This window comes from Salvelinus fontinalis, chromosome 8 (assembly GCF_029448725.1).
Source record: "Salvelinus fontinalis isolate EN_2023a chromosome 8, ASM2944872v1, whole genome shotgun sequence".
NCBI classification, from domain to species: Eukaryota; Metazoa; Chordata; class Actinopteri; order Salmoniformes; family Salmonidae; genus Salvelinus; species Salvelinus fontinalis.
The window spans coordinates 18,500,407-18,528,094 of NC_074672.1; the positions used below are offsets into that span (position 1 = coordinate 18,500,407).

At 45.9% G+C, this 27,688-nt stretch overlaps 1 protein-coding gene across 10 annotated transcripts in view; it reads right to left on the reverse strand.

Moving 5' to 3' along the window:
• Positions 1-27,688, reverse strand: part of camta1a (calmodulin binding transcription activator 1a) — a 523,753-nt gene that overhangs the window by 252,826 nt on the left and 243,239 nt on the right. For all 10 annotated transcript variants that reach the window (XM_055931565.1, XM_055931568.1, XM_055931561.1 and 7 more), the window contains one exon: positions 4,762-4,897. In XM_055931565.1, coding sequence (XP_055787540.1) covers positions 4,762-4,897 — 136 coding nt within the window. The remainder of the gene's footprint in view (positions 1-4,761; positions 4,898-27,688) is intronic.

Genomic DNA, 27,688 nt, shown 5'->3' on the forward strand with positions numbered 1-27,688 from the left:
GTGAACAGTCACATGGCAGCACTGTGAACAGTACATGGCAGCAGTATAAACAGTCACATGGCAGCAGTGTGAACAGTCACGTGGCAGCAGTGTGAACAGTCACGTGGCAGCAGTGTGAACAGTCACGTGGCAGCAGTGTGAACAGTCACGTGGCAGCAGTGTGAACAGTCACATGGCAGCAGTATAAACAGTCACATGGCAGCAGTGTGAACAGTCACGTGGCAGCAGTGTGAACAGTCACGTGGCAGCAGTGTGAACAGTCACGTGGCAGCAGTGTGAACAGTCACATGGCAGCAGTGTGAACAGTCACATGGCAGCAGTGTGAACAGTACATGGTAGCAGTGTGAACAGTCACATGGCAGCAGTGTGAACAGTCACATGGCAGCAGTGTGAACAGTCACATGGCAGCAGTGTGAACAGTCACATGGCAGCAGTGTGAACAGTCACATGGCAGCAGTGTGAACAGTCACATGGCAGCAGTGTAAACAGTAACATGGCAGCAGTGTGAACAGTCACATGGCAGCAGTGTGAACAGTCACATGGCAGTAGTGTGAACAGTCACATGGCAACAGTGTAAACAGTCACATGGCAGCAGTGTGAACAGTCACATGGCAGCAGTGTGAACAGTCACATGGCAGCAGTGTGAACAGTCACATGGCAGCAGTATAAACAGTCACATGGCAGCAGTGTGAACAGTCACATGGCCTCCAGAAAGAGAGGTGTGTCTGGGAGTCACAGCTGTGTTATCTGCATAATGCAACGTCCATCTGGAGTTTAAAACAAATCACATTTTATTTGTCACATGCGCCGAATAGAACGGGTGTAGACTTACACGTGAACGGCTTGCTTAGGAGCCCTTCCCAATGATACAGAGAAACAAAAAAACAAAAAAATAATAAAATAGTAACATAAGACAAATAAAATAGTCCTGAATGGAGATATATACAGGGAGTACCTGTATCAGATCAATATGCAGAGGTACAAGGTATTTGACGTAAATATGTACATGGAGGCAGGGTAAAGTGACTAGGCATCAGGATAGATAATAATAAGGTATTTGAGGTAGATATGTATATGAAGGCAGGGTAAAGTGACTAGGCATCAGGATAGATAATAATACGGTATTTTAGGTAGATATGTACATGAAGGCAGGGTAAAGTGACTAGGCATCAGGATAGATAATAATAAGGTATTTGAGGTAGATATGTACATGAAGGCAGGGTAAAGTGACTAGGCATCAGGATAGATAATAATACGGTATTTTAGGTAGATATGTACATGAAGGCAGGGTAAAGTGACTAGGCATCAGGATAGATAATAATAAGGTATTTGAGGTAGATATGTACATGAAGGCAGGGTAAAGTGACTAGGCATCAGGATAGATAATAATACGGTATTTTAGGTAGATATGTACATGAAGGCAGGGTAAAGTGACTAGGCATCAGGATAGATAATAATAAGGTATTTGAGGTAGATATGTACATGGAGGCAGGGTAAAGTGACTAGGCATCAGGATAGATAATAATAAGGTATTTGAAGTAGATATGTACATGGAGGCAGGGTAAAGTGACTAGGCATCAGGATAGATAATAATAAGGTGTTTGAGGTAGATATGTACATGAAGGCAGGGTAAAGTGACTAGGCATCAGGATAGATAATAATAATAAGGTATTTGAGGTAGATATGTATATGAAGGCAGGGTAAAGTGACTAGGCATCAGGATAGATAATAATAATAAGGTATTTGAGGTAGATATGTACATGAAGGCAGGGTAAAGTGACTAGGCATCAGGATAAATAATAATAATAAGGTATTTGAGGTAGATATGTACATGGAGGCAGGGTAAAGTGACTAGGCATCAGGATAGATAATAATAATGTATTTGAGGTAGATATGTACATGGAGGCAGGGTAAAGTGACTAGGCATCAGGATAGATAATAATAATAAGGTATTTGAGGTAGATATGTACATGAAGGCAGGGTAAAGTGACTAGGCATCAGGATAGATAATAATAATGTATTTGAGGTAGATATGTACATGAAGGCAGGGTAAAGTGACTAGGCATCAGGATAGATAATAATACGGTATTTGAGGTAGATATGTACATGAAGGCAGGGTAAAGTGACTAGGCATCAGGATAGATAATAATAAGGTATTTGAAGTAGATATGTACATGAAGGCAGGGTAAAGTGACTAGGCATCAGGATAGATAATAATAAGGTATTTGAGGTAGATATGTACATGGAGGCAGGGTAAAGTGACTAGGCATCAGGATAGATAATAATAAGGTAAAATAAAGAACAGAGTAGCAGCAGCATATGATGAGTGTAAAAACGTATGTGTGTAAATGTGTGTGTACGTGTGTGTCGGTATGTGTGTGTGTGTGTGTGTGTATGCGTTTGTGCTGTCGGTACGCGAGTGTGTGTTATGTGTATGTGTTTGTGTTGTTGGTATACGTGGGTGTGTTATGTGTGTGTGCATACGCATATGTAGTATATGTTAATGTGTGTGGGTTTTGTGTGAGAGTGTCAGTGTGTGTGTGAGTGTGTATATAGTGTGTGTATACACACGCTCTTTCCATGACACAGACTGACCAGGTGAATCCAGGTGAAAGCTACGATCCCTTATTGAGGTCACTAGTTAAATCCACTTCAATCAGTGTAGATGAAGGAGAGGAGACGGGTTAAAGACATGGCTTGTGTATGTGTGCCGTTAGTTTTACCATGATTCATTTCCATTCCTCAAAGTCCGAAAGGAGGAGTATGATCATGGAGCCCCGGTGGCGTCAAACCCTCTTATTTGTCAAGACAGCGTCACCTGTCCAGGGTTTATATACGACATTGGTTCAGTCCCAGAGTCCCCTGCTTGGAGGGCACTATGGTGTTGAACGCTGAGCTGTAGTCTATCAACAGCATTCTCACATAGTCATTCCCCCTCTTGTCCAGCTGGGAGAGGGCAGTGTGAAGTGCAATTGAGATTGCATCGTCTGTGGATCTGTTGGGGCGGTATGCGAATTGGAGTGGGTCCAGGGTGCCTGGGAGGACGGTGTTGATGTGTGTCATGACCATCCTTTCAAAACACTTCATAATTACAGATGCTACATTTAGGCAGGTTACCTTAGAGTTATTGGGAACAGGGACATTGGTGGTCAGCTTGAGACATGTTGGGATTACAGACTAGGCCTTTTAGAGATTGAACATGTCTGTGAAGACACCTGCCAGCTGGTCTGCTCATACTTTGAGAACGTGCCCTGGTATTCCGTCTGACCCGGTGGCCTTGTGATTGTTAACCTGTTTACACATTTTACTCACATTGGCAATGGAGAGCGAGATTACACAGTCATCCGGAACAACAGGGGCTTTCAGGCAAGACTCAGTGTTGTATTCCTCGAATCGAGCATAAAAGGTATTTAGCTCGTTTGGGTGTTCTGCATCACTGGGCATCTCACGGCTGGGTTTCCCTATGTTATCATCTGCAAGCCTTGCCACATACGACGAACATCAGAGCCGGTGTAATAGGATTCCACCTTCCTCCTATATTGTCCTTTTACATGTGTGATGTCTCGACAGAGGTCCTAGTGGGCTTTCTGTATGCGTCCATGTCTGTGTCCCGTTTCTTGTAAGCGGTAGTTCTAGCCTTTAGCGGAGTGTCGATATTGGCTGTAATCCATGATTTTAACTAATGTATGTGTTCTCTATCCCAGGCATATGTACCAAAACAGCATATTTAACTGGATATGTTTGACATGGAAGTATTTGGCTTCAGCTCACAAATAACCAAAATGATATCTTGACATGTACGCTTAGCACTTTCACAAAGAGTGACATTAATTAATACAACTGTCAGATATTACGGAAGAAACACGTAAGACCCAAATGGTTTTAGCAAGCATGTCCAGAAAGAGTTATCAGAGAGTGGCACGTCCAGGCACAGACAACATTGAGCTATTTCCCCTGAGCGACCGTCCTGTAGAGCAGAACAAACACAGAGCAGGAACCCTATGTGGACAGTCTGGGGTTTGTCTCTGTCACACACGGCACCTGCCACTCCCTGAGGTATGTGTGTGAGTGTGTGCTTGTGTGTAGATGGACACACCCATCCCTGACACCCCTACCCATCCACACTCCTGTGCCTCTGGCACCATTGCCTAGGGCTAAGCCTGCAAGTGAAACAAAACTAGATTTCCCCCCCAGCCCTATAAAAAAGGAAGGGAGGGGAGTGAGTCAGGCCCTAGATGGGAGACGCTTCTTTTCATGTGTGTCACCGATGATAAATCAACCATGGTGCCAGCACTGCACCGCTAACCCAGGCTGGCCCGGCGTGAACCCGGTTGAGACTGGGCCTGTGTGGTGCCTGCTGGTTAGGGGTCATAGAGGGGAGTGAGGATAGGGGCAAAATGCGGAGTTGGGCTCAGCATGGTGTGTACTAGCTAGTGAGGGAGGAGAGAAGATTAATGTAGGCTCTGGAGAGCAAAGGCAACATCCTGCGCCTTAATAAGGTACAAACAATCGGTTCTACTCCGCTGCCTTCCCAGGGAACAACTATTGTTGTGCTGCATGTTTCCCTGCTCTGCGTGGCTCCTGGGAGATAGCAGGGCTAGGACCCAACTTCAGCATGTAGCTTGGCTGTCTCTCCCTTACAGTCAGGGGAGGACAACTCAGTGTCGTGTCCAGGTCAGACCAGGTCCCATACTCCCCCCCCCCCCCCCCACCCCCCCCCCCCCCCCACACCCCTCCCCCCTTCCTCCTCTTGTTCCTTACCTCCACTCCCTGGACTTTGAGCTTCATGTGATCCTCCCGCGTGGTCTTCCCATCTTTCCTCTTCTTCCAACAGTAGCCATCCTTTCTGTACTTCACCTTCTTCCTGTTGTACAAGATCATCGACCCATTCTGTGGCCTGGATCAGAGAGAGAAAGAGTGTGAGAGATAGATAGAGAGAGAGAGAGAAATAGATAGAGAGAGAGAGAGAGAGAGGGAGAGAGAGAGAGAGAGAGAGAGGGAGAGAGAGAGAGAGAGAGAGAGACAGAGAGAGAGAGAGAGAGAGAAGAGAGAGAGAGAGATGAGAAGAGAGAGAGAGAGAGGAGAGAGAGAGAGAGAGAGAGAGAGAGAGAGAGAGAGAGAGAGAGAGAGAGAGAGAGAGAAAATTTTAATTCAAAGCCACTGCTGTGGGACTCATTTTAGAGATGTACAAAGTCTCGACACAAGTCTACTGCCAGGCAGAAATGCACCAGTGACTTTAGATGACAAGACTTCTTTATGATGTTTTTCTGCATTCCTCTTCACAGTTTGACAATGAACAAAGCAAACCTTCCGCATACATTTGTCCATATGAAAGTGACACTTCTACCACAGAGTAAATTACATGTAGAACCGGTGTGTGCGTGTGCGAGTTTCTGTGCGTGCATGCCTGTGTGTGTGTGTTTGTGTGTGAGTGTGAGTGTATGCCTGCGTGCATGCCTGTGTGTGTGTGTGAGTGCGTGCATGCCTGTGTGCCTGCGTGCATGCCTGTGTGTGTGTGTGTGTGTGTGTGTGTGTGTGTGTGTGTGTGTGTGTGTGTGTGTGTGTGTGTGTGTGTGTGTGTGTGTGTGTGTGTGTGTGTGTGTGTGTGTGTGTGTGTGTGTGTGTGTGTGTGTGTGTGTATAAAGGCTGAGGCAGCTTTTTTATCTCACATTCATCCAGTGAAATGAGTTGTGGTGGTGTGTGTAAAGTCCCTTGGGGGAATAAGAGATCTTCCCTCACATTCCATTCATAATTCATCCTCCCTTCATCAGACCACAGCTTCTTGCTTCATAATGATACAATATAATGATATCATGTAACTATTTGATGATAATATGCCTTTACAGCTCCATTTGTCAGACAGGGCGTTTGGAGTACAGTGTTAAAACATGAACAGAAAGAAGGAGGCTGTATCATTCATGAAACATTATTGAGTTGCTCAACAATTAGTGAGAAGTTGAGCACGGATAGCATGTTCTTGGCTGACCAAACACTTGTCAGGGCTCTTTATCCTGAATTCATAAACATTCTGCACACACACACACACACACACACACACACACACATACACACACACACACACACACACACACACACACACACACACACACACACACACACACACACACACACACACACACACACACACACACACACACACACACACACACACACACACACACACACACACACACAGCTGCCATTTTCTGGAGCAATCCCAAATGAGTGCAGGTTGTTGCCTCAGTGCTGGGTGTTGGGGTCTGCCTCTGTTGGGTGCTCATCGTAGCAGCTGTTCAGGCTTGTTAGCCCCATACTCACTGCACACAAGCTACAGTTAAGAGTGCAATCGCTTCTCTCGCCTCTTTTTAAATAAACAAACAAAAACAAATGCTCAAAACTCTCTACAAAGAAAAAAAAAGACCTTGCTATTTTCCAATGCTACTTTGCGAATTGGTTTGGTGTTGTTGTTTTGTAGTTACACTTTTGTCATGGTTTTATTTATAACGGTGCATGCATCATTTTCCAGGGTTGCTCACGGGACCTGGTTCCTGTTTATCTTGCTATTGCTCATCAATCATCTCCCTTCCCAGGACGTATCTCAGGGGCCAATGGAGAGGGAGAGAGGGGAGGGAGGGGGAGAGGGGGAAATGAAGGAGGGGTCCCACCAGTCCCACTCTGTGGCCCCTGACAGCACCTTCTAATGAGAGACGTCACTCAAACCCTGCCATCCTCAATCCCTCACTCTTTCTATTTTTCTCCCCCTTCTCCTCTCACCACCAGTCGGTTGGAGCTAGAGATGGGCGCCAGGGAATTACCTTCCTCTCCTCCCTCTCTCTCTCTCTCTCTCTCTCTCGCTTCATCGGTCTCCAGATCCCTCACTTTCGCTCTTCCTAACTCTCCTCTCTCATTCTGTCATTCCATCGTTCATCCCCCTTTCACTATCTGCAAACTAAACATAGGAATCCTTCATATCTTCTACTGTACATTTACAAATGTGGGATTTTGATGGGGTTTAGTCCTCTGATAAAACTACTCTCTGGAGGAAACTAAGATAAGTCTGGTTTATGGCACGTTGTATATCCCCCGAGTCATCAGCATAGTTGATGACTCCAATACAACTCTATGAACAAAGAATGGCTAAGTATTGAGCAGCTATAGGATAATGTACAGTATATGATGATTCAAGCCTTTTGTGACGAATGTCCTCTGAAGGTCACCTGGCTGTCTAGGAGACTATTGCAGACTTCAGCACTCTGTCGAGGCAATCAAACAATATGATGTCTTTTTAATGAACGCCCAGACACACTGGTTAAATGGATTCTGGATGGGCATGCTGTTTGTTTCCGTGGAGATGCGTTCTCTGTTTGTCCTTCAGAAATACAGGAACCGTGCGTCTTAGAATGTAGCCTCCACATTAGACTAAAAGATGGGACTGGAAGAGATAAGGTCGACAATCAAATGTCTGATCTCCTCAAGAGCATTGGAAATTGGGGTGAGGCTTTCGTGTCAGAGGCCCCGCACCTTATTTATCGCCTCTGTGAAAAGTTATCCACTCAGCTTTTTATAGGGAGGCAGTGTTAGGAAGATGCTGTTTTCAATTCAAGACATGCTGGAAAGACATGCTGGAAAGACATGCTGAAAAGACATGCTGGAAAGACATGCTGGAAAGACATGCTGGAAAGACATGCTGGAAAGACATGCTGGAAAGACATGCTGGAAAGACATGCTGGAAAGACATGCTGGAAAGACATGCTGGAAAGACATGCTGGAAAGACATGCTAGAAAGACATGCTGGACAGACATGCTGGAAAGACATGCTGGAAAGACATGCTGGAAAGACATGCTGGACAGACATGCTGGAAAGACATGCTGGAAAGACATGCTGGAAAGACATGCTGGACAGAGCCTTAGATTCCTCTGCTCTCTGAAGTAGCTACGTCTGAAGCACAAGCCTGAAAAGGCACACTTTGCAAAGAAATAGGCTCTCTCCCCCTCTCTCTCTCTCCCTCTCTCTCTCTCTCTCTCTCTCTTTCTCTCTGTTCTTCACCTACAGTATATCTCTGTAAACTTAGGCGTTTCAATTAATCTTATCAGAATTACACATATTTATACATGGAGGGAAAATTCTAACTGCTCTGTTATCAAAGCAGTGTGACAGCAGGCCCTCTGTTTCAGAAGCCTAAACGTGCCTGATTATTATGGAAACACAGCACAGTCCATGACACACACGCGCACAGACACGCACACACACACACACCTCTCAGTGGCGTGGCGTGTACCGGCCGATAATACGCTTTACCCCGTGGATGGTGTACAACCTGCCCAGTCCTTCAGGAATCATTCATTTACAGAAGTAATGGTATTCACTCAATCAGGTTTGTTCATTAAGAAAAAGTGAGCGAGGGAGAGAGAGAGATATGAGGGAGGCAGAGGGGGGGACTGTGTCTGCTGCTGAGAATCCACAATGAACCTGGAGGAGAGGAGCCTGGCCCTGAGTGAGTGACTGACAGTAGCTCAGAGACAGGCTCAGGAGCTCAGTTCCACAGCCATAGGTCCACAGGAACCAAGTCTCCTCAGTCAGAGACAGAGAAAGAAAGAGAGAGAGAGAGACTCAGACTTCTCCTATCTGGCCAGTAGAGGGAACTAGTTGTGGTTGGGGCTGATCCATATGATCAGCTCTGTTGAATTCTCCTCAACACTTCTACTACTGCTGCTAGAGAATCCCACCAAACCAGCTTCAGAAGAAGAAGCAACAGTTACAACTCCCCCACGCTCCATGCATTTGTGTCAGTAGCGTAGTGGAGAATGAAACATTTACCTTGGTGTTCTAGCTGTAATAGGAGAGCTGCTGCTACCCCCCTAACACTGGCCCTATTCCCCAGGACACCCCCCTAACACTGGCCCTATTCCCCAGGACACCCCCCTAACACTGGCCCTATTCTCCAGGACGCCCCCTAACACTGGCCTTTTCCCCAGGACACCACCCTAACACTGGCCCTATTCCCCAGGACACCCCCCAAACACTGGCCCTATTCCACAGGACACCCCCCAAACACTGGCCCTATTCCACAGGACACCCAGCCCTTTGATTAATACCACACTCTGGGTTTTTCTCGCTCTACAAACCATCAGGCCTCGAGAGGAGAGGTAGAGATGAGGCAGGCGTCTTTGAAGATCAGGGGGGTGAGCTGGTTGGGCCATGGAGGCACAGTGGAGGCACAGTGGAGGCACAGTGGAGGCACAGTGGAGGCACAGGAGGGAGGCAACCCCTGCTGTTATTAATTACCCATCAGAGCCCTCAGCTGTCACAGTCCTACAACACCAACACCATGTCACCAAAAACACACATATAGAGTGTACTAATGTGGACACACAGGCCTACTACTGGATACATATACAGCACACACACACACACACACACACACACACACACACACACACACACACACACACACACACACACACACACACACACACACACACACACACACACACACACACACATACACACACACACACACATACACACACACACACACACACATACAAATACACACTATGATTGTGCGGTTTCCAGATTTTCATACCGTTCCTGTACCATTCATTATGGTATTATATGGTATTACCGGCAGTGCACACAAGGGGCGCTATTTCTTTCTTTGAAACACAAAACAAATTTAGGCAGCAGGGATGTTGATCTACACACATCTCGCGTCCCGTGGACCCACACAGAGCTGTCAGAACAGCACGCTTCTACATGTAATATAATTACACTTCAAGAGGTATTCTCTATTAGACGCCACCTCATCTCTCCCCTGTCTGTCTGTCTGAATACAGAGGTGTTAGGCTGCCTCATACAGTGGTAACGTAGCGTAGCGTAGCCAGGGTCTATCAGAGTGCATCACGTGTGAATTGATGACTCTGTGATAAGCCTGCCCCTCCAGCCCCTGGCAGAGTGGAGCACACATCAGGAAGTGGGGCGTGCTCTAAAACTACTTTAAATGTAAATCTGCCACGCACAGCACTCGGATTGAGATTCATCGCACCCCAATCTCCCCCTCCGCCGCCAGTGCTCTCTCCCCCGCTCACGTCCTCACGCCGACGCCGTGCCTCTCTGAATCCCGGTCGGGCCTGGGGTACGTACCCCTCAGACTGTCAATGAGGAACTAGGAAGAGGGAGTTAGGTCATCATCCCACTACACCGCTCGTAAGCAGCTCCCAGTCTATCTTTCATTACCATTCTGTTCTCTATCTATGCATTACGATGATGTGAACGTGTAATTACATTCCCATAGTAATTAATCAGGTAGAAAGGTCATGGCAGTACAGGTCAAACTGGTAGAGAAGTTTTATGAGTGAACGTTTGTCAAACACTGTGTCATGTCCTGATTATGTTGGCATTTATAATAACACAATGTGTACCTAGTCTGGTCTACCAGCCTATCACAGAGGGTGATGGGTGGACCCTTGAGTATTGTTTGGGAGACAGGTAAAGAAGAGTTTGTGACTCTCTCTCTCTCTCTCTCTCTCTCTCTCTCTCTCTCTCTCTCTCTCTCTCTCTCTCTCTCTCTCTCTCTCTCTCTCTCTCTCTCACCCCTTCTCTCTCTTTTCCTCTCACTCTCTCTCACCCCTTCTCTCTCTGTTTCTCACTCCTCTCTCTCTATTTCTCTCACTCTCTCTCACCCCTTCTCTCTCTGTTTCTCACTCCTTCTCTCTCTCTCACACTCCATCCCTCCTCCTCTCCTTTCTCTCTGTCTCTCCCTCTCTCTCCTCCACTCTCTCACCCTCCTTCTATCTCTGCTGCCTGCCACACAACTCAGGCCTCTGCCTTCCAGCCACAAAACAGATGGTCCCAGAACACTTATCTCAATGGAAAAATCACAGCCAATTTAAAAAGAATATAAATGACACTCTGTGTAGCTCCACGTCTGTGCCTCCTGTCCCTATAAGACCTACAACAGTGGATAAGAAGCGAGGGGGGGGGGGGGGGGGGGGGGGGCAGGGTGTCAATTCCCTTATCTCACCCCCAGCAGCCCTGCAGAGTGAGAGAGAGGCCTGATGACTGGGGGTGATGCTGGGCTGATAGTAGCTAAGCTCGTTTCATGCACGTTTCAGCCCGTTCAGGAAGGCAGGCTGCTGGCGTATTGTACGTATGAATGGCACACTGGCCAGACTAAGCGCTCTCTCTGAGCCTCCAGTCCCTACACTGGAGGAGAGGGTTACCACGTCATTTACAAACATCCATGGAGTACCATGAGCTGTGCATTGTGTACATACAGCATATAGGTTGGCCTGCACAATGTACAGAGGCTGATATGCAGTATGAATATACGAATGGATGAGTTGTCCCAGTTATGGCTTCACTGGCTCTGTTGTCATCATATGTCAGTTCATGTTCTGGAAATGTGTGTGCAGCGTGTGTCTGTGTTGTGTGTCTGTGTTGTGTGTGTGTGTTGTGTGTGTTGTGTGTGTGCAGCGTGTGTCTGTGTTGTGTGTGTTGTGTGTGTGCAGCGTGTGTCTGTGTTGTGTGTGTTGTGTGTGTGTTGTGTCGCATGCATTACTTATAACTTTCGCCTTCAACGTCTAGTCATGTGGTCTTCTCACGTTTCCCTTTTCTGTACATGTGTGCAGTAGAGGGCGGCAGGCAGCCTCATGGTTAGAGCGTTGGACTAGTAACAGAAAGGTTGCAAGATCAAATCCAGAGCTGACAAGGTAAAAATCTGTCGTTCTGCCCCTGAACCCACTGTTCCTAGGCCGTCATTGAAAATAAGAATTTGTTCTTAACTGACTTGCCTAGTAAAATAAAAAATAAATATGCATAGCATTATGCTTCTGATTTATACTTTCCTATGTCCAGCTGCTACTCTTCTCTAACTGTGGTACATGGATCCAGTGTAAATGAGGAGACCAAGGTCAGTGTGACTCCCACTGAATGGCTCAACTCACGCTGTGTGAGGGTTCTTCTGCAGCAACACAGCACAGCCTTATTATGGCTGTAGAGAGGATTATTTTGTCTCCGTCAATAAGGCATGGGCTGCAGAGAATATCATAACGTCTCATTTTATACTATGGGATCCCTGATGATCTTCTTGGTTTTCCTGCGAAACCTGGTGTTGTAGGTGTCCTGGAGGGCAGGCAGTGAGCACCCAATGGAGCGTTTGGCTGAGCGAACCACCCTCTGTAGAGCATTGTGGTCAGCGGCGGTGGAGTTTCCGTACCAGGCTGTGATGCAGCCCGACAATATGCTCTCAATGGTGCACCTGTAGAACACTGTGAGGGCCCTCTGGAACTGGCTGGATTTCTGAACCATTTCAGCTGCTAGTAGATGTGCATGCCAAGGAACTTGACGTTTTTGACTGTCTCCACGGCAGCCCCATTGATGAGAAAGTGAGTGTGCCCAATCTTGTTCCTGCCAAAGTTCACAATCAGCTCCTTTGTTTTGCTGACGTTGAGGGAAGGTTGTTTACCTGGCACCACGCCGTCAGACCGCCTACCTCCTCCCTGTAGGCCGTCTAGTTGTTGTTGGTATTCAGGCTTACTCCTGGAGTGTCATCAGCAAACTTGATGATGGAGTTGTAACAGTGTGAGGCCACGCAGTAATGGGTATACAGAGAGTAGAGAAGGGAACTGAGGACACATGCTTGTTTTGGCCCCAGTGTTGAGAATGAGTGTTGAGTGAGGTAATGTTCCCTACCTTCACCACCTGGGGAGGCACGTTTAAAGTCCAGGACCGAGTCGTATAAGGAGGAGTTCAGACCCAGGGCTGTGAGCTTTGATGTGAGCATAGAGGGCACTATGGTATTGAATGCTGAGCTGTAGTCGATGAACAGCATCCTCACTTATGCATTCCTTTTGTCCAGATGTGCGAAGGCAGTGTGCAGGGAAATGGCAATTGCGTCGTCAGTGGATCCGTCAGGGCAGTAGGCGAATTGGAGATGGTTGAGTGTGTCGGGGGAGGAGGTGATGCAGTCTTTGATTAGCCTCTCGAAGCACTTCATGGTGACGCAAGTGAGTGCTACGGGTCAGGAGTCATTCAGTTAATTCAGTCACTTTCCTTTTCTTAGGAAAGAGGATGATAGTGGACATCTTGAAGCAGGTGGGGATCAAAGATGGTGCCGGAGGGTAGGGTTGCCGTCTTACTGGCTCTTAACCACGTGCTATTTTGTTTGGTTTTTTGCGTTGTTCGTAACTTGTTTTGTACATAATTTGGCTGCTACGGTCTCTTATGACCGAAAAGAGCTTCTGGACATCAGAACTGGAATTACTCACCTCAAATTGGATGAGGAGTTCTTAAATGAGTGGGATGCGAGGGATATACTACGGACACCCAACCAGGCCCAGATCCCCGTGATTCGCTGGAAAAGGAAATGCAGGTTTCGCGGAAAGAGATCAGGATGCCTTGTGAGGATTAAACGAAGAGTGGCTAATCTGCCTTTGCCTTCCGTTCTGATAACTAACGTTCACTCGCTGGAAAATAAATGGGACGAACTGAAAGCATGTATATCCTACCAACGGGACATTAAAAACTGTAATATCTTATGTTTCACCGAGTCGTGACTGAACGACGACATTCAGAACATACAGCTGACGGGTTATACACTCTATCGGCAGGACAGAACAGCAGCCTCTGGTAAGACACGGAGTGGGGGACTATGCATATTTGTAAACAATAGCTGGTGCACAATATCTAAGGAAGTCTCAGGGTTTTGCTTGACTGAGGTAGAGTATCTCATGATATGCTGTAGACCACACTATCTACCTAGAGAGTTTTCATCTGTATTTTTCATCTACATACCACCACAGACCGAGGCTGGCACTAAAACCGCACTCAATGAGCTGTATGCCGCCATAAGCAAACAGGAAAACGATCATCCAGAGGCGGCGCTTCTAGTGGCCGGGGACTTTTATGCAGGGAAACTTAAATCAGTTTTACCTAATTTCTATCAGCATGTGCAACCAGAAGGAAAAATATTCTAGACCACTTTACTGCACACACAGAGACACATACAAAGCTCTCCCTCGCCCTCCATTTGGCAAATCTGACCATAACTCTATCCTCCTGAATCCTGATTACAAGTAAAAATTAAAGCAGGAAGCACCAGTGACTCAGTCTATAAAAAAGTGGTCAGATGAAGCAGATGCTAAACTACAGAACTGTTTTGCTAGTACAGACTGGAATATGTTCCGGGATTCTTCTGATGGCATTGAGGAGTACACCACATCAGTCACTGGCTTTATCAATAAGTGCATCGAGGACGTCATCCCCACAGTGACTGTTCGTACATACCCCAACCAGAAGCCATGGATTACAGGCAACATTCACACTGAGCTAAAGGGTAGAGCTGCCGCTTTCAAGAAGCGGGACTATAACCCAGAAGCTTATAAGAAATCCTGCTATGCCCTCCGACGAACCATCAAACAAGCAAAGCGTCAATACAGGACTAGGATTGAATCATACTACACCGTGCTCGTCAGATGTTGCAGGGCTTGCAAACTATTACAGACTACAAAGGGAAGCACAGCCGAGAGCTGCCCAGTGACACAAGCCTACCAGATGAGCTAAATAACTTCTATGCTCGCTTCGTGGCAAGTAACACTGAAACATGCATGAGAGCATCAGCTCTCGGCTGTGTGATCACGCTTACAGCAGCTGATGTGAGTAAGATCCCCCCCACGCTGCTACTCTCTGTTATTATCTAAACATAGCCACTTTAATAACTCTACATATATGTACATAATTACCTCAATTACCTCGACACCGGTGCATCCCGCACATTGACACATTGACTCTGTACCGTTACCCCCTGTATATAGCCCCGCTATTGTTATTTACTGCTGCTCTTTAATGATTTGTTTTTCTTATCTCTTACTTTTTGGGAGATTTTCTTAAAACTGCATTGTTGATTAAGGGCTTGTAAGTACGCATTTCACTGTAAGGTCTACTACACCTGTTGTATTCGGCGCATGTGACAAATAACATTTGATTTGATAACGGCCTGCCATAGAAAGAGAGAAAAAATGTCTGAAAACACAACAGCCAGCTGGTCTGCACATGTTCTGAGGGCGCGCCTAGGGATGCCGTCTGGGCCGTCTTGCGAGGCTTAACAACGTTTGAATGACTTACATTAGTCCTCTGTGGAGAACGTAAGTACACAGACCTCGTTGTCTTCAGGGGCTCTCCTCGGCAGCTCAGAGTCGTCGTTGTGCTCGAAGCGTGAGAAAAAGGTGTTTAGCTTGTCCGGTAGGGCGGTGTTGTTGTCCGCGACGTGGATGGCTTTCTTTTTGTAATCCGTGATCGTTAGGAGCCCCGGCCACATACGCCTCGTGTACGACTCGGCTCGAGGCGAGGCGCCATCGGTCGGACCCATCGTCTGTCATCTTAACTTAGAAGTCACTTAACTTAGAAGTCATCTTAACTTAGAAGTCAGCTGAGTATCAGGGCCAAAACAGAGTCTTTTATCTAGCATGTTTAATCTTTCTTTCCATCTTTCCATAATCATGCTTAAAGAAAGATGAGAGACGGAGAGAGAGAACGAGAAACAAGGGAGAGGGAAAAGGCAAGCAGCCTATCAACCTGTGGATCAAACCACTCTCCTCTCACAGTTAAGGCAATAACTGTAGCAGGAAACATGGCAGATTGATGAAGGAGGCAATGTGAGGAAGCAGAGCAGTTAACTTCAGTTTCTCTGACAATCATCATCCCAGCCCAGCTCAACAGATAGGATAGCTGCTCACTGCCTGGCTGACAAGATCACATTATTCCACTACATAATCCACTGGCTTAGACAGACTACATCGGTCCTTCTATTCTGATTCAACAGTTTCATACGGTCTTCAGTAAAACTAGAACTTTGTTCTGTAGGACTATAGCTCCTTAAGCAACCAACAGCTAATAGTTACTTTTTGTGAAATCCTCTCTTCCTGTATGAAGAATATAGGTGGAGATCAAATATAAAAGCAGAGCAGGAGAGGACAGGTCCTCTGTGAGCCGGTGTATGAGATGACTCTGACTGGTCTGGGACTCTGGAGTCTGGCAGAGGTGACAATATTGATGAGGGGAGCGCTTGTCCATCTGTCCAGCGAACCAGAGACGGGAGGAGAGGGGTCCAAGGACAGGCTGCCCTGCCCGTCACGCCTCATGCCAGACTGACCTCATACTGCAGATCACTTGGGCATGCCTCTCTTTCCCTCTTCCCGCCCTGTCACCTTAGTGCTATCACAGTTCTACAAAACAGACAAAACCCATCGATCCCCCTATGACTGAGCCAGCTATTGAGCCTCTTATGATTCATTTGCACTGCCCTCCTGTCCGTCTTGCAAAAATAGTCAAAAAATAAAGAAATAATGTGTAGACTATAAAGAAAGTGAGGAGGAGGAACAGGTCATCAGAAAACTATAGTTTAAAGTGAAAGAGAACAACAGAATAAAGGCTGGGGCCTTACAAGCTTACTGGTCATAAATACATCACAGAATCCTCTCTGTCACAGGGAAGAGAGAGAGAGAGGGAGAGAGGGGGGAAGGATGGAGGGGGAGAGTGAGAGAGAGAAAGAGAGATAGAGAAAAGAGAGTGGATGCCAGGCGGTGGCGGGGAGGTGGTGGGGAGGTGGTGGGGAGGTGGTGGGGAGGGCTGTAATTCTGTGTGCTGAAGCGAATCAGAAAGTCTATCCCACCTTTCACCTGGGATTCACAGCTCTCTCTGGAGCTAGACCCTGTCTGCCTGCTGGTCATCATACCAACCCTGTCTGCTACACCCGGTCACCATACCAACCACCCTGAGGCACCATGGGATTAATTGGAGCCCAGGGCTCAGCGGAGGCTCAGGCAGAGATATAGCCTGCGTCCCCTATAGGCCCTGGTCAGAAGTAGTGCACTACATAGGGAACAGGGTGCCATTTCTGATGAAGGATAGAGAGAGAGAGAGAGAGAGAGAGAGAGAGAGAGAGAGAGAGAGATAGAGAGAGAGAGAGAGAGAGAGAGAGAGAGAGAGAGAGAGAGAGAGAGAGAGAGAGAGAGAGAGAGAGAGAGAGAAAGCGAGAGAGAGAGAGAGAGAGAGAGCGCATCACATTAGTCATGGTCAACCGTCAATCACCAAATAGCAATTTTGGATGGATCAAATCGAATTTCACAACATGCTTCCATTCCGGCGCCAATACATAATGCTCTATCTAGCCAAAATGACCCTAAACATGTTGCACCCCAACTATGCAAGACATGCCTGGACTGAATCCATTCCACCATGGCAGATGCTGTCTATTTCTCTGGGACCAGTATGGTTCTATCTAACATGAACACAAACTGTGACACAAGCTGTAGAATATCCCATAAATATGGAAGTGGATCACAGTGAGACATTCAATACACAAATGGAGGGTAGGGGGCAGTCTGTCTATATGACACAGTAAGTAATCTTGTCACAGTGCTGCTGACAGTAAGTGAAAAGAGAGGTAGGAGCTAGGGGGGGGTATGATGGGATATGCGACAGAGCCAGAGTGGTTGACTGTTAGAACTCTTAGTAGTGTTAGTCCCAGTGGCTCCTGCCAGTCCAGTCCAGTGTCCAGTCCAGCCAGTGTCCAGTCCAGTCCAGTCTAGTCCAGTCCAGTCCAGCCAGTGTCCAGTCCATCGGATCAGAGAGGCCAGTTAGTCTATTTCTCTGGTTGTGTTTATGTATGGTGACCTCTGACCCTGGCCCCTGGGTGGTACTGGGCTGCTCTGTCAGAGAGAGAGCTCTGGTACACTCACATGCATTAGCAGGGGGCAAGACCTCAAACAGACCACACTCACTACACTATACCCTCACAGGCTGTACTGGGGAGGCTAAGGACAATACCCCTCAACTATTTCTCTCTCTCTCTCTCTTTATTTGTATCTGTCTCTCTCTGTAGGTTATGGAGAGAAATAGCAATGTCTGCCTGTGTTTGTCAAACCACCATCCCATATAGCGTACACGCACGCACACACACACACACGCACGCACACACGCACACGCACACGCACGCACACACACATTTGATCATAGAACCTCTGACTTTTCATTTTCTGAGCCCAGTGGGCCATGCAACCCCCACACACTCTAGATCATATATACATCCCCCGCTCAGACACACACACATACACACACGGTCAAACCCACACAAACATGCACACAGCCCCCCCCCCCAAACACACACAGAATGTCCTTACAGTATAATATATCCAGCATTTCCTACAGAGGATGAAGACAAAGCAAACAGACATGATACAATGACTATCTAACAATACTTTCCTGCAAGCCTCTCCGTAACCATTCCATGTTCTATCCTCAGTCTGGCACAGAGCATGACTTTACACATGTCCATACCAGCTTGCACAAATACCAAGCAGGCAAGCAGCGCTGTCATACCTGCCCAACCGATTGACTATATCCCCATATTTGACACCCCAGAGCTCTATCTGTTACTGCAGAAAGCAGACAGAGGAAACATCTAGTTAGGAGACAGAGGTAACATCTAGTTAGGAGACAGAGGGAACATCTAGTTAGGAGACAGAGGTAACATCTAGTTAGGAGACAGAGGTAACATCTAGTTTAGAGACAGAGGTAACATCTAGTAAGGAGACCGAGGAAACATCTAGTAAGGAGACAGAGGTAACATATAGTTAGGAGACAGAGGTAACATCTAGTAAGGAGACAGAGGTAACATCTAGTTAGGAGACAGAGGTAACATCTAGTTAGGAGACAGAGGTAACATCTAGTAAGGAGACAGAGGTAACATCTAGTAAGGAGACAGAGGAAACATCTAGTTAGGAGACAGAGGTAACATCTAGTTTGGAGACAGAGGTAACATCTAGTAAGGAGACCGAGGAAACATCTAGTAAGCAGACAGAGGAAACATCTAGTTAGGAGACAGAGGTAACATCTAGTAAGGAGACAGAGGTAACATCTAGTAAGGAGACAGAAGTAACATCTAGTTATGAGACAGAGGTAACATCTAGTTAGGAGACAGAGGAAACATCTAGTTAGGAGACAGAGGAAACATCTAGTTAGGAGACAGAGGTAACATCTAGTTAGGAGACAGAGGTAACATCTAGTTAGGAGACAGAGGTAACATCTAGTTAGGAGACAGAGGTAACATCTAGTTAGGAGACAGAGGTAACATCTAGTAAGGAGACAGAGGGAACATCTAGTTAGGAGACAGAGGTAACATCTAGTAAAGAGACAGAGGTAACATCTAGTAAAGAGACAGAGGTAACATCTAGTAAGGAGACAGAGGTAACATCTAGTTAGGAGACAGAGGAAACATCTAGTAAAGAAACAGAAGTAACATCTAGTAAAGAGACAGAGGTAACATCTAGTAAGGAGACAGAGGTAACATCTAGTTAGGAGACAGAGGAAACATCTAGTAAGAAGACAGAGGTAACATCTAGTTAGGAGACAGAGGTAACATCTAGTAAGGAGACAGAGGTAACATCTAGTTAGGAGACAGAGGAAACATCTAGTTAGGAGACAGAGGTAACATCTAGTAAGGAGACAGAGGTAACATCTAGTAAGGAGACAGAGGAAACATCTAGTTAGGAGACAGAGGTAACATCTAGTTTGGAGACAGAGGTAACATCTAGTAAGGAGACCGAGGAAACATCTAGTTAGGAGACAGAGGTAACATCTAGTAAGGAGACAGAGGTAACATCTAGTAAGGAGACAGAGGTAACATCTAGTTAGGAGACAGAGGTAACATCTAGTTAGGAGACAGAGGTAACATCTAGTTAGGAGACAGAGGTAACATCTAGTTTAGAGACAGAGGTAACATCTAGTAAGGAGACCGAGGAAACATCTAGTAAGGAGACAGAGGTAACATATAGTTAGGAGACAGAGGTAACATCTAGTAAGGAGACAGAGGTAACATCTAGTAAGGAGACAGAGGTAACATCTAGTTAGGAGACAGAGGTAACATCTAGTTAGGAGACAGAGGTAACATCTAGTTAGGAGACAGAGGGAACATCTAGTTAGGAGACAGAGGAAACATCTAGTTAGGAGACAGAGGTAACATCTAGTAAGGAGACAGAGGTAACATCTAGTAAGGAGACAGAGGTAACATCTAGTTTGGAGACCGAGGAAACATCTAGTAAGCAGACAGAGGAAACATCTAGTTAGGAGACAGAGGTAACATCTAGTAAGGAGACAGAGGTAACATCTAGTAAGGAGACAGAAGTAACATCTAGTTATGAGACAGAGGTAACATCTAGTAAGGAGACAGAGGAAACATCTAGTTAGGAGACAGAGGAAACATCTAGTAAGGAGACCGAGGAAACATCTAGTTAGGAGACAGAGGTAACATCTAGTTAGGAGACAGAGGTAACATCTAGTTTGGAGACAGAGGTAACATCTAGTAAGGAGACAGAGGAAACATCTAGTAAGCAGACAAAGGTAACATCTAGTAAGGAGACAGAGGTAACATCTAGTAAGGAGACAGAAGTAACATCTAGTTATGAGACAGAGGTAACATCTAGTAAGGAGACAGAGGAAACATCTAGTTAGGAGACAGAGGAAACATCTAGTAAGGAGACCGAGGAAACATCTAGTTAGGAGACAGAGGTAACATCTAGTTAGGAGACAGAGGTAACATCTAGTTTGGAGACAGAGGTAACATCTAGTAAGGAGACCGAGGAAACATCTAGTAAGCAGACAAAGGTAACATCTAGTTTGTAGACAGAGGTAACATCTAGTTAGGAGACAGAAGTAACATCTAGTAAGGAGACCGAGGAAACATCTAGTCAGGAGACAGAGGAAACATCTAGTAAGGAGACAGAGGTAACATCTAGTTAGGAGACAGAGGTAACATCTAGTAAGGAGACAGAGGAAACATCTAGTTAGGAGACAGAGGGAACATCTAGTAAGTAGACAGAGGTAACATCTAGTTAGGAGACAGAGGGAACATCTAGTTAGGAGAGCGAGGAAACATCTAGTAAGGAGACCGAGGAAACATCTAGTAAGCAGACAGAGGTAACATCTAGTTAGGAGACAGAGGGAACATCTAGTAAGGAGACAGAGGTAACATCTAGTTAGGAGACAGAGGGAACATCTAGTTAGGAGAGCGAGGAAACATCTAGTAAGGAGACCGAGGAAACATCTAGTAAGCAGACAGAGGTAACATCTAGTAAGGAGACAGAGGGAACATCTAGTAAGGAGACAGATGTAACATCTAGTTAGGAGACAGAGGAAACATCTAGTAAGGAGACCGAGGAAAAATCTAGTTAGGAGACAGAGGTAACATCTAGTAAGGAGACAGAGGTAACATCTAGTAAGGAGACAGAGGTAACATCTAGTAAGGAGACAGAGGTAACATCTAGTAAGGAGACAGAGGTAACATCTAGTAAGGAGACAGAGGTAACATCTAGTTAGGAGACAGAGGTAACATGTAGTAAGGAGACAGAGGTAACATCTAGTTAGGAGACAGAGGTAACATCTAGTAAGGAGACAGAGGTAACATCTAGTTAGGAGACAGAGGGAACATCTAGTTAGGAGAGCGAGGAAACATCTAGTAAGGAGACCGAGGAAACATCTAGTAAGCAGACAGAGGTAACATCTAGTTAGGAGACAGAGGGAACATCTAGTAAGGAGACAGAGGTAACATCTAGTTAGGAGACAGAGGGAACATCTAGTTAGGAGAGCGAGGAAACATCTAGTAAGGAGACCGAGGAAACATCTAGTAAGCAGACAGAGGTAACATCTAGTAAGGAGACAGATGTAACATCTAGTTAGGAGACAGAGGAAACATCTAGTAAGGAGACCGAGGAAAAATCTAGTTAGGAGACAGAGGTAACATCTAGTAAGGAGACAGAGGTAACATCTAGTAAGGAGACAGGGGTAACATCTAGTAAGGAGACAGAGGTAACATCTAGTTAGGAGACAGAGGTAACATCTAGTAAGGAGACAGAGGTAACATCTAGTAAGGAGACAGTGGTAACATCTAGTAAGGAGACAGAGGTAACATCTAGTTAGGAGACAGAGGGAACATCTAGTTAGGAGACAGAGGTAACATCTAGTTAGGAGACAGAGGTAACATCTAGTAAGGAGACAGAGGAAACATCTAGTTAGGAGAGCGAGGAAACATCTAGTAAGGAGACCGAGGAAACATCTAGTAAGCAGACAGAGGTAACATCTAGTTAGGAGACAGAGGGAACATCTAGTAAGGAGACAGAGGTAACATCTAGTTAGGAGACAGAGGTAACATCTAGTAAGGAGACCGAGGAAACATCTAGTAAGGAGACAGAGGTAACATCTAGTTAGTAGACAGAGGTAACATCTAGTAAGAAGACAGAGGGAACATCTAGTAAGGAGACAGAGGTAACATCTAGTAAGGAGACAGAGGGAACATCTAGTAAGGAGACCGAGGAAACATCTAGTTAGGAGATAGAAGTAACATCTAGTTAGGAGACAGAGGTAACATCTAGTTTAGAGACAGAGGAAACATCTAGTAAGGAGACAGAGGTAACATCTAGTTAGGAGACAGAAGTAACATCTAGTTAGGAGACAGAGGTAACATCTAGTTAGGAGACAGAGGTAACATCTAGTTAGGAGACAGAGGTAACATTTAGTTAGGAGACAGAGGTAACATCTAGTTAGGAGACAGAGGTAACATCTAGTTAGGAGACAGAGGTAACATCTAGTAAGGAGACAGAGGTAACATCTAGTTAGGAGACAGAGGGAACATCTAGTTAGGAGACACATATCTTTTATTTATTTTATTATCCAAGAACTCAACTACAAAAGCTTTCCTGCAAAAGCTTTCCTGCAACCCGCTTCACCAATTACAATAAGTACTATTTACCTCAATCTGAAAATCCATCGTGGAAGATAGCCAGGGGCTAATTCAGAAGCTAGCCTGAAAGCTAATCCAGAAGCTACTCCGATAGCTAGCCAGAAGCTAATCTGTAGCAGCCCCGAAATTAGCCGGTTTGCTGGCTAGCGTTGGTGTTTCAGCTGCCCACGTTTTGCGGTCATCAGCTATTCCTCTAGCTCGATAATCTACCGGCACTTTTGTGCAACGCGACTCGGACCGGAGCATTCCGGGACTTTTTTCTCTCTCAGTTTCCCCGGATTCCAACCGCAGCCTCTGGACACTTGCACCTTGATTTCGCAGCTAGCTAGCTGCATACCGTGTGACTATTGGCTTACGTCGACCCCGGAGCTAACTCAAATCATGCTGGAGCTAGCCAGCTGAGGAGTTCCATCACCATCCGGACCCGCTTCTTTGTTGCTGCTGCAGATACGGAACCCCACCGGGCCTTCACGACTGACTGCCGACGTTATCTGCCCGAGGGATTTATCCAACCGGCACCTCCGTCCCGGCGTTACCTGAACGCTCATCTGAGGCCCGCTAATCGTTAGCTGTCTTATCGGCTGCTATCTGAACAAAACCCCACTACACGGAACCTACCGACGGAAACGCACGAGGTATCTACAAACAGACCTCCATCCTATGCTGCTACCGATAGCCATATACCCGGCCAGCTGTCTGGATCGCCACGACCCCAACCAACCTCTACTCACTGGACCCTTATTTATCACTCGATTAAGCTTGCCTCTCCTTAATGTAAATATGCCTTGTCCATTGCTGTTCTGGTTAGTGTTTGTTGGCTTATTTCACTGTAGAGATTCTAGCCCTGCTCTCTATACCATATCCAACCCTGCAGTTCCACCACCCACATATGCGATGACATCACCTGGTTTCAATGATGTTTCTAGAGACAAGATCTCTCTCATCATCACTCAATACCTAGGTTTACCTCCACTGTATTCACATCCTACCATACCTTTGTCTGTACATTATTCCTTTAAACTATTTTATCGCCCCCAGAAACTTCCTTTTACTCTCTGCTCTGGTAGCTCTAGGCGACCAATTCTCATAGCTTTTAGCCGTACCATTATCCTACTTCTCCTCTGTTCCTCTGGTGATGTAGAGGTGAATCCAGGCCCTGCAGTACCTGGCTCCACTCCTATTCCCCAGGCGCTCTCTTTTGATGACTTCTGTAACCGTAATAGCCTTGGCTTCATGCATGTTAACATTAGGAGCCTCCTCCCTAAGTTTGTTTTGTTCACTGCTTTAGCACACTCTACCAACCCGGATGTTTTAGCCGTGTCTGAATCCTGGCTTAGAAAGACCACCAAAAATTCAGACATTTTTATCCCCAATTACAATATTTTCAGACAAGATAGAACGGCCAAAGGGGGCGGTGTTGCAATCTACTGCAAAGACTGCCTGCAGAGTTCTGTTATACTATCCAGGTCTGTTCCCAAACAATTTGAACTTCTACTTTTAAAAATCCACCTCTCTAAAAACAAGTCTCTCACCGTTGCCGCCTGCTATAGACCACCCTCTGCCCCCAGCTGTGCTCTGGACACTATATGTGAACTGATTGCCCCCCATCTATCTTCAGAGCTCGTGCTGCTAGGCGACCTAAATTTGAACATGCTCAACACCCCAGCCACCCTACAATCTAAGCTTGATGCCCTCAATCTCACACAAATTATTAATGAACCTACCAGGTACCACCCCAATTCCGTAAACACGGGTACCCTCATAGATATCATCCTAACAAACTTGCCCTCCAAATACACCTCTGCTGTTTTTAACCAAGATCTCAGCGATCACTGCCTCATTGCCTGCATCCGTAATGGGTCAGCGGTCAAACGACCTCCACTCATCACTGTCAAACGCTCCCTGAAACACTTCAGCGAGCAGACCTTCCTAATTGACCTGGCCGGGGTATCCTGGAAGGATATTGATCTCATCCCGTCAGTAGAGGATGCCTGGTCATTTTTTTTAAATGCCTTCCTCACCATCTTGAATAAGCATGCCCCATTCAAGAAATTTAGAACCAGGAACAGATATAGCCCTTGGTTCTCTCCTGACCTGACTGCCCTTAACCAACAGAAAAACATCCTATGGCGTTCTGCATTAGCATCGAACAGCCCCCGTGATATGCAACTTTTCAGGGAAGCCAGAAACCAATATACACAGGCAGTTAAAACAGCCAAGGCTAGCTTTTTCAAGCAGAAATTTGCTTCCTGCAACACAAATTCAAAAAAGTTCTGGGACACCGTAAAGTCCATGGAGAATAAGAACACCTCCTCCCAGCTTCCAACCGCCCTGAAGATAGGAAACACTGTCACCACCGACAAATCCACTATAATTGAGAATTTCAATAAGCATTTTTCTACGGCTGGCCATGCTTTCCACCTGGCTACCCCTACCCGGGACAACAGCACTGCCCTCCCCTCTGCTACTCGCCCAAGCCTTCCCCATTTCTCTTTCTCCCAAATACAGTCAGCTGATGTTCTTAATGAGCTGCAAAATCTGGACCCTTACAAATCAGCCGGGCTAGATAATCTGGACCCTTTCTTTCTAAAACTATCTGCTGAAATTGTTGCCACCCCTATTACTAGCCTCTTCAACCTCTCTTTCGTGTCGTCTGAGATCCCCAAAGATTGGAAAGCAGCTGCGGTTATCCCCCTCTTCAAAGGGGGGGACACCCTTGACCCTAACTGCTACAGACCTATATCTATCCTACCCTGCCTTTCTAAGGTCTTCGAAAGCCAAGTCAACAAACAGATTACCGACCATTTCGAATCACACCACACCTTCTCCGCTATGCAATCTGGTTTCAGAGCTGGTCATGGGTGCACCTCAGCCACGCTCAAGGTCATAAACGATATCGTAACCGCCATCGATAGGAAACAATACTGTGCAGCCGTATTCATTGACCTGGCCAAGGCTTTTGACTCTGTCAATCACCACATCCTCATTGGCAGACTCGACAGCCTTGGTTTCTCTAATGATTGCCTCGCCTGGTTCACCAACTACTTCTCTGATAGAGTTCAGTGTGTCAAATCGGAGGGTCTGTTGTCCGGGCCTCTGGCAGTCTCTATGGGGGTGCCACAGGGTTCAATTCTTGGACCGACTCTCTTCTCTGTTTACATCAATGATGTCGCTCTTGCTGCTGGTGATTCTCTGATCCACCTCTACGCAGACGACACTATTCTGTATACTTCTGGCCCTTCTTTTGACACTGTGTTAACAACCCTCCAGGCGAGCTTCAATGCCATACAACTCTCCTTCCGTGGCCTCCAACTGCTCTTAAATACAAGTAAAACCAAATGCATGCTCTTCAACCGATCGCTGCCTGCTCCTGCCCGCCTGTCCAACATCACTACTTTGGACGGCTCTGACTTAGAATATGTGGACAACTACAAATACCTAGGTGTCTGGTTAGACTGTAAACTCTCCTTCCAGACCCACATCAAACATCTCCAATCCAAAGTCAAATCTAGAATTGGCTTCCTATTCCGCAACAAAGCATCCTTTACTCATGCTGCCAAACATACCCTTGTAAAACTGACCATCCTACCAATCCTCGACTTCGGTGATGTCATTTACAAAATAGCCTCCAAAACCCTACTCAATAAATTGGATGCAGTCTATCACAGTGCCATCCGTTTTGTCACCAAAGCCCCATATACTACCCACCACTGCAACCTGTACACTCTCGTTGGCTGGCCCTCGCTTCATACTCGTCGCCAAACCCATTGGTTCCAGGTCATCTACAAGACCCTGCTAGGTAAAGTCCCCCCTTATCTCAGCTCGCTGGTCACCATAGCAGCACCTACCCGTAGCACGCGCTCCAGCAGGTATATCTCTCTAGTCACCCCCAAAACCAATTCTTCCTTTGGACGCCTCTCCTTCCAGTTCTCTGCTGCCAATGACTGGAACGAACTACAAAAATCTCTGAAACTGGAAACACCTATCTCCCTCACTAGCTTTAAGCACCAGCTGTCAGAGCAGCTCATAAATTACTGCACCTGTACATAACCCATCTACAATTTAGCCCAAACAACTACCTCTTTACCTACTGTATTTATTTATTAATTTATTTTGCTCCTTTGCACCCCATTATTTCTGTCTCTACTTTGCACTTTCTTCCAATGCAAACCAACCATTCCAGTGTTTTTTTTAGTTTTTATTTTACTTGCTGTGTTGTACTCACTTCGCCTCCATGGCCTTTTTATATTTTTATTTATTTATACATATATCTGTTTGCCTTCACCTCCCTTATCTCACCTCACTTGCTCACATTGTATATAGACTTATTTTTTTTTATTTTTTTCACTGTATTATTGACTATATGTTTGTTTTTACTCCATGTGTAACTATGTGTTGTTGTATGTGTCGAACTGCTTTGCTTTATCTTGGCCAGGTCGCAATTGTAAATGAGAACGTGTTCTCAATTTGCCTACCTGGTTAAATAAAGGTTAAATAAATAAAATAAATAAAGGTAACATCTAGTTAGGAGACAGAGGTAACATCTAGTAAGGAGACAGAGGTAACATCTAGTAAAGTGACCGAGGAAACATCTAGTTAGGAGACAGAGGTAACATCTAGTTAGGAGACAGAGGTAACATCTAGTAAGGAGACAGAGGTAACATCTAGTAAGGAGACAGAGGTAACATCTAGTTAGGAGACAGAGGTAACATCTATTAAGGAGACAGAGGGAACATCTAGTAAGGAGACAGAGGTAACATCTAGTTAGGAGACAGAGGTAACATCTAGTTAGGAGACAGAGGTAACATCTAGTAAGGAGACAGAGGTAACATCTAGTTATGAGACAGAGGTAACATCTAGTTAGGAGACAGAGGTAACATCTAGTAAGGAGACAG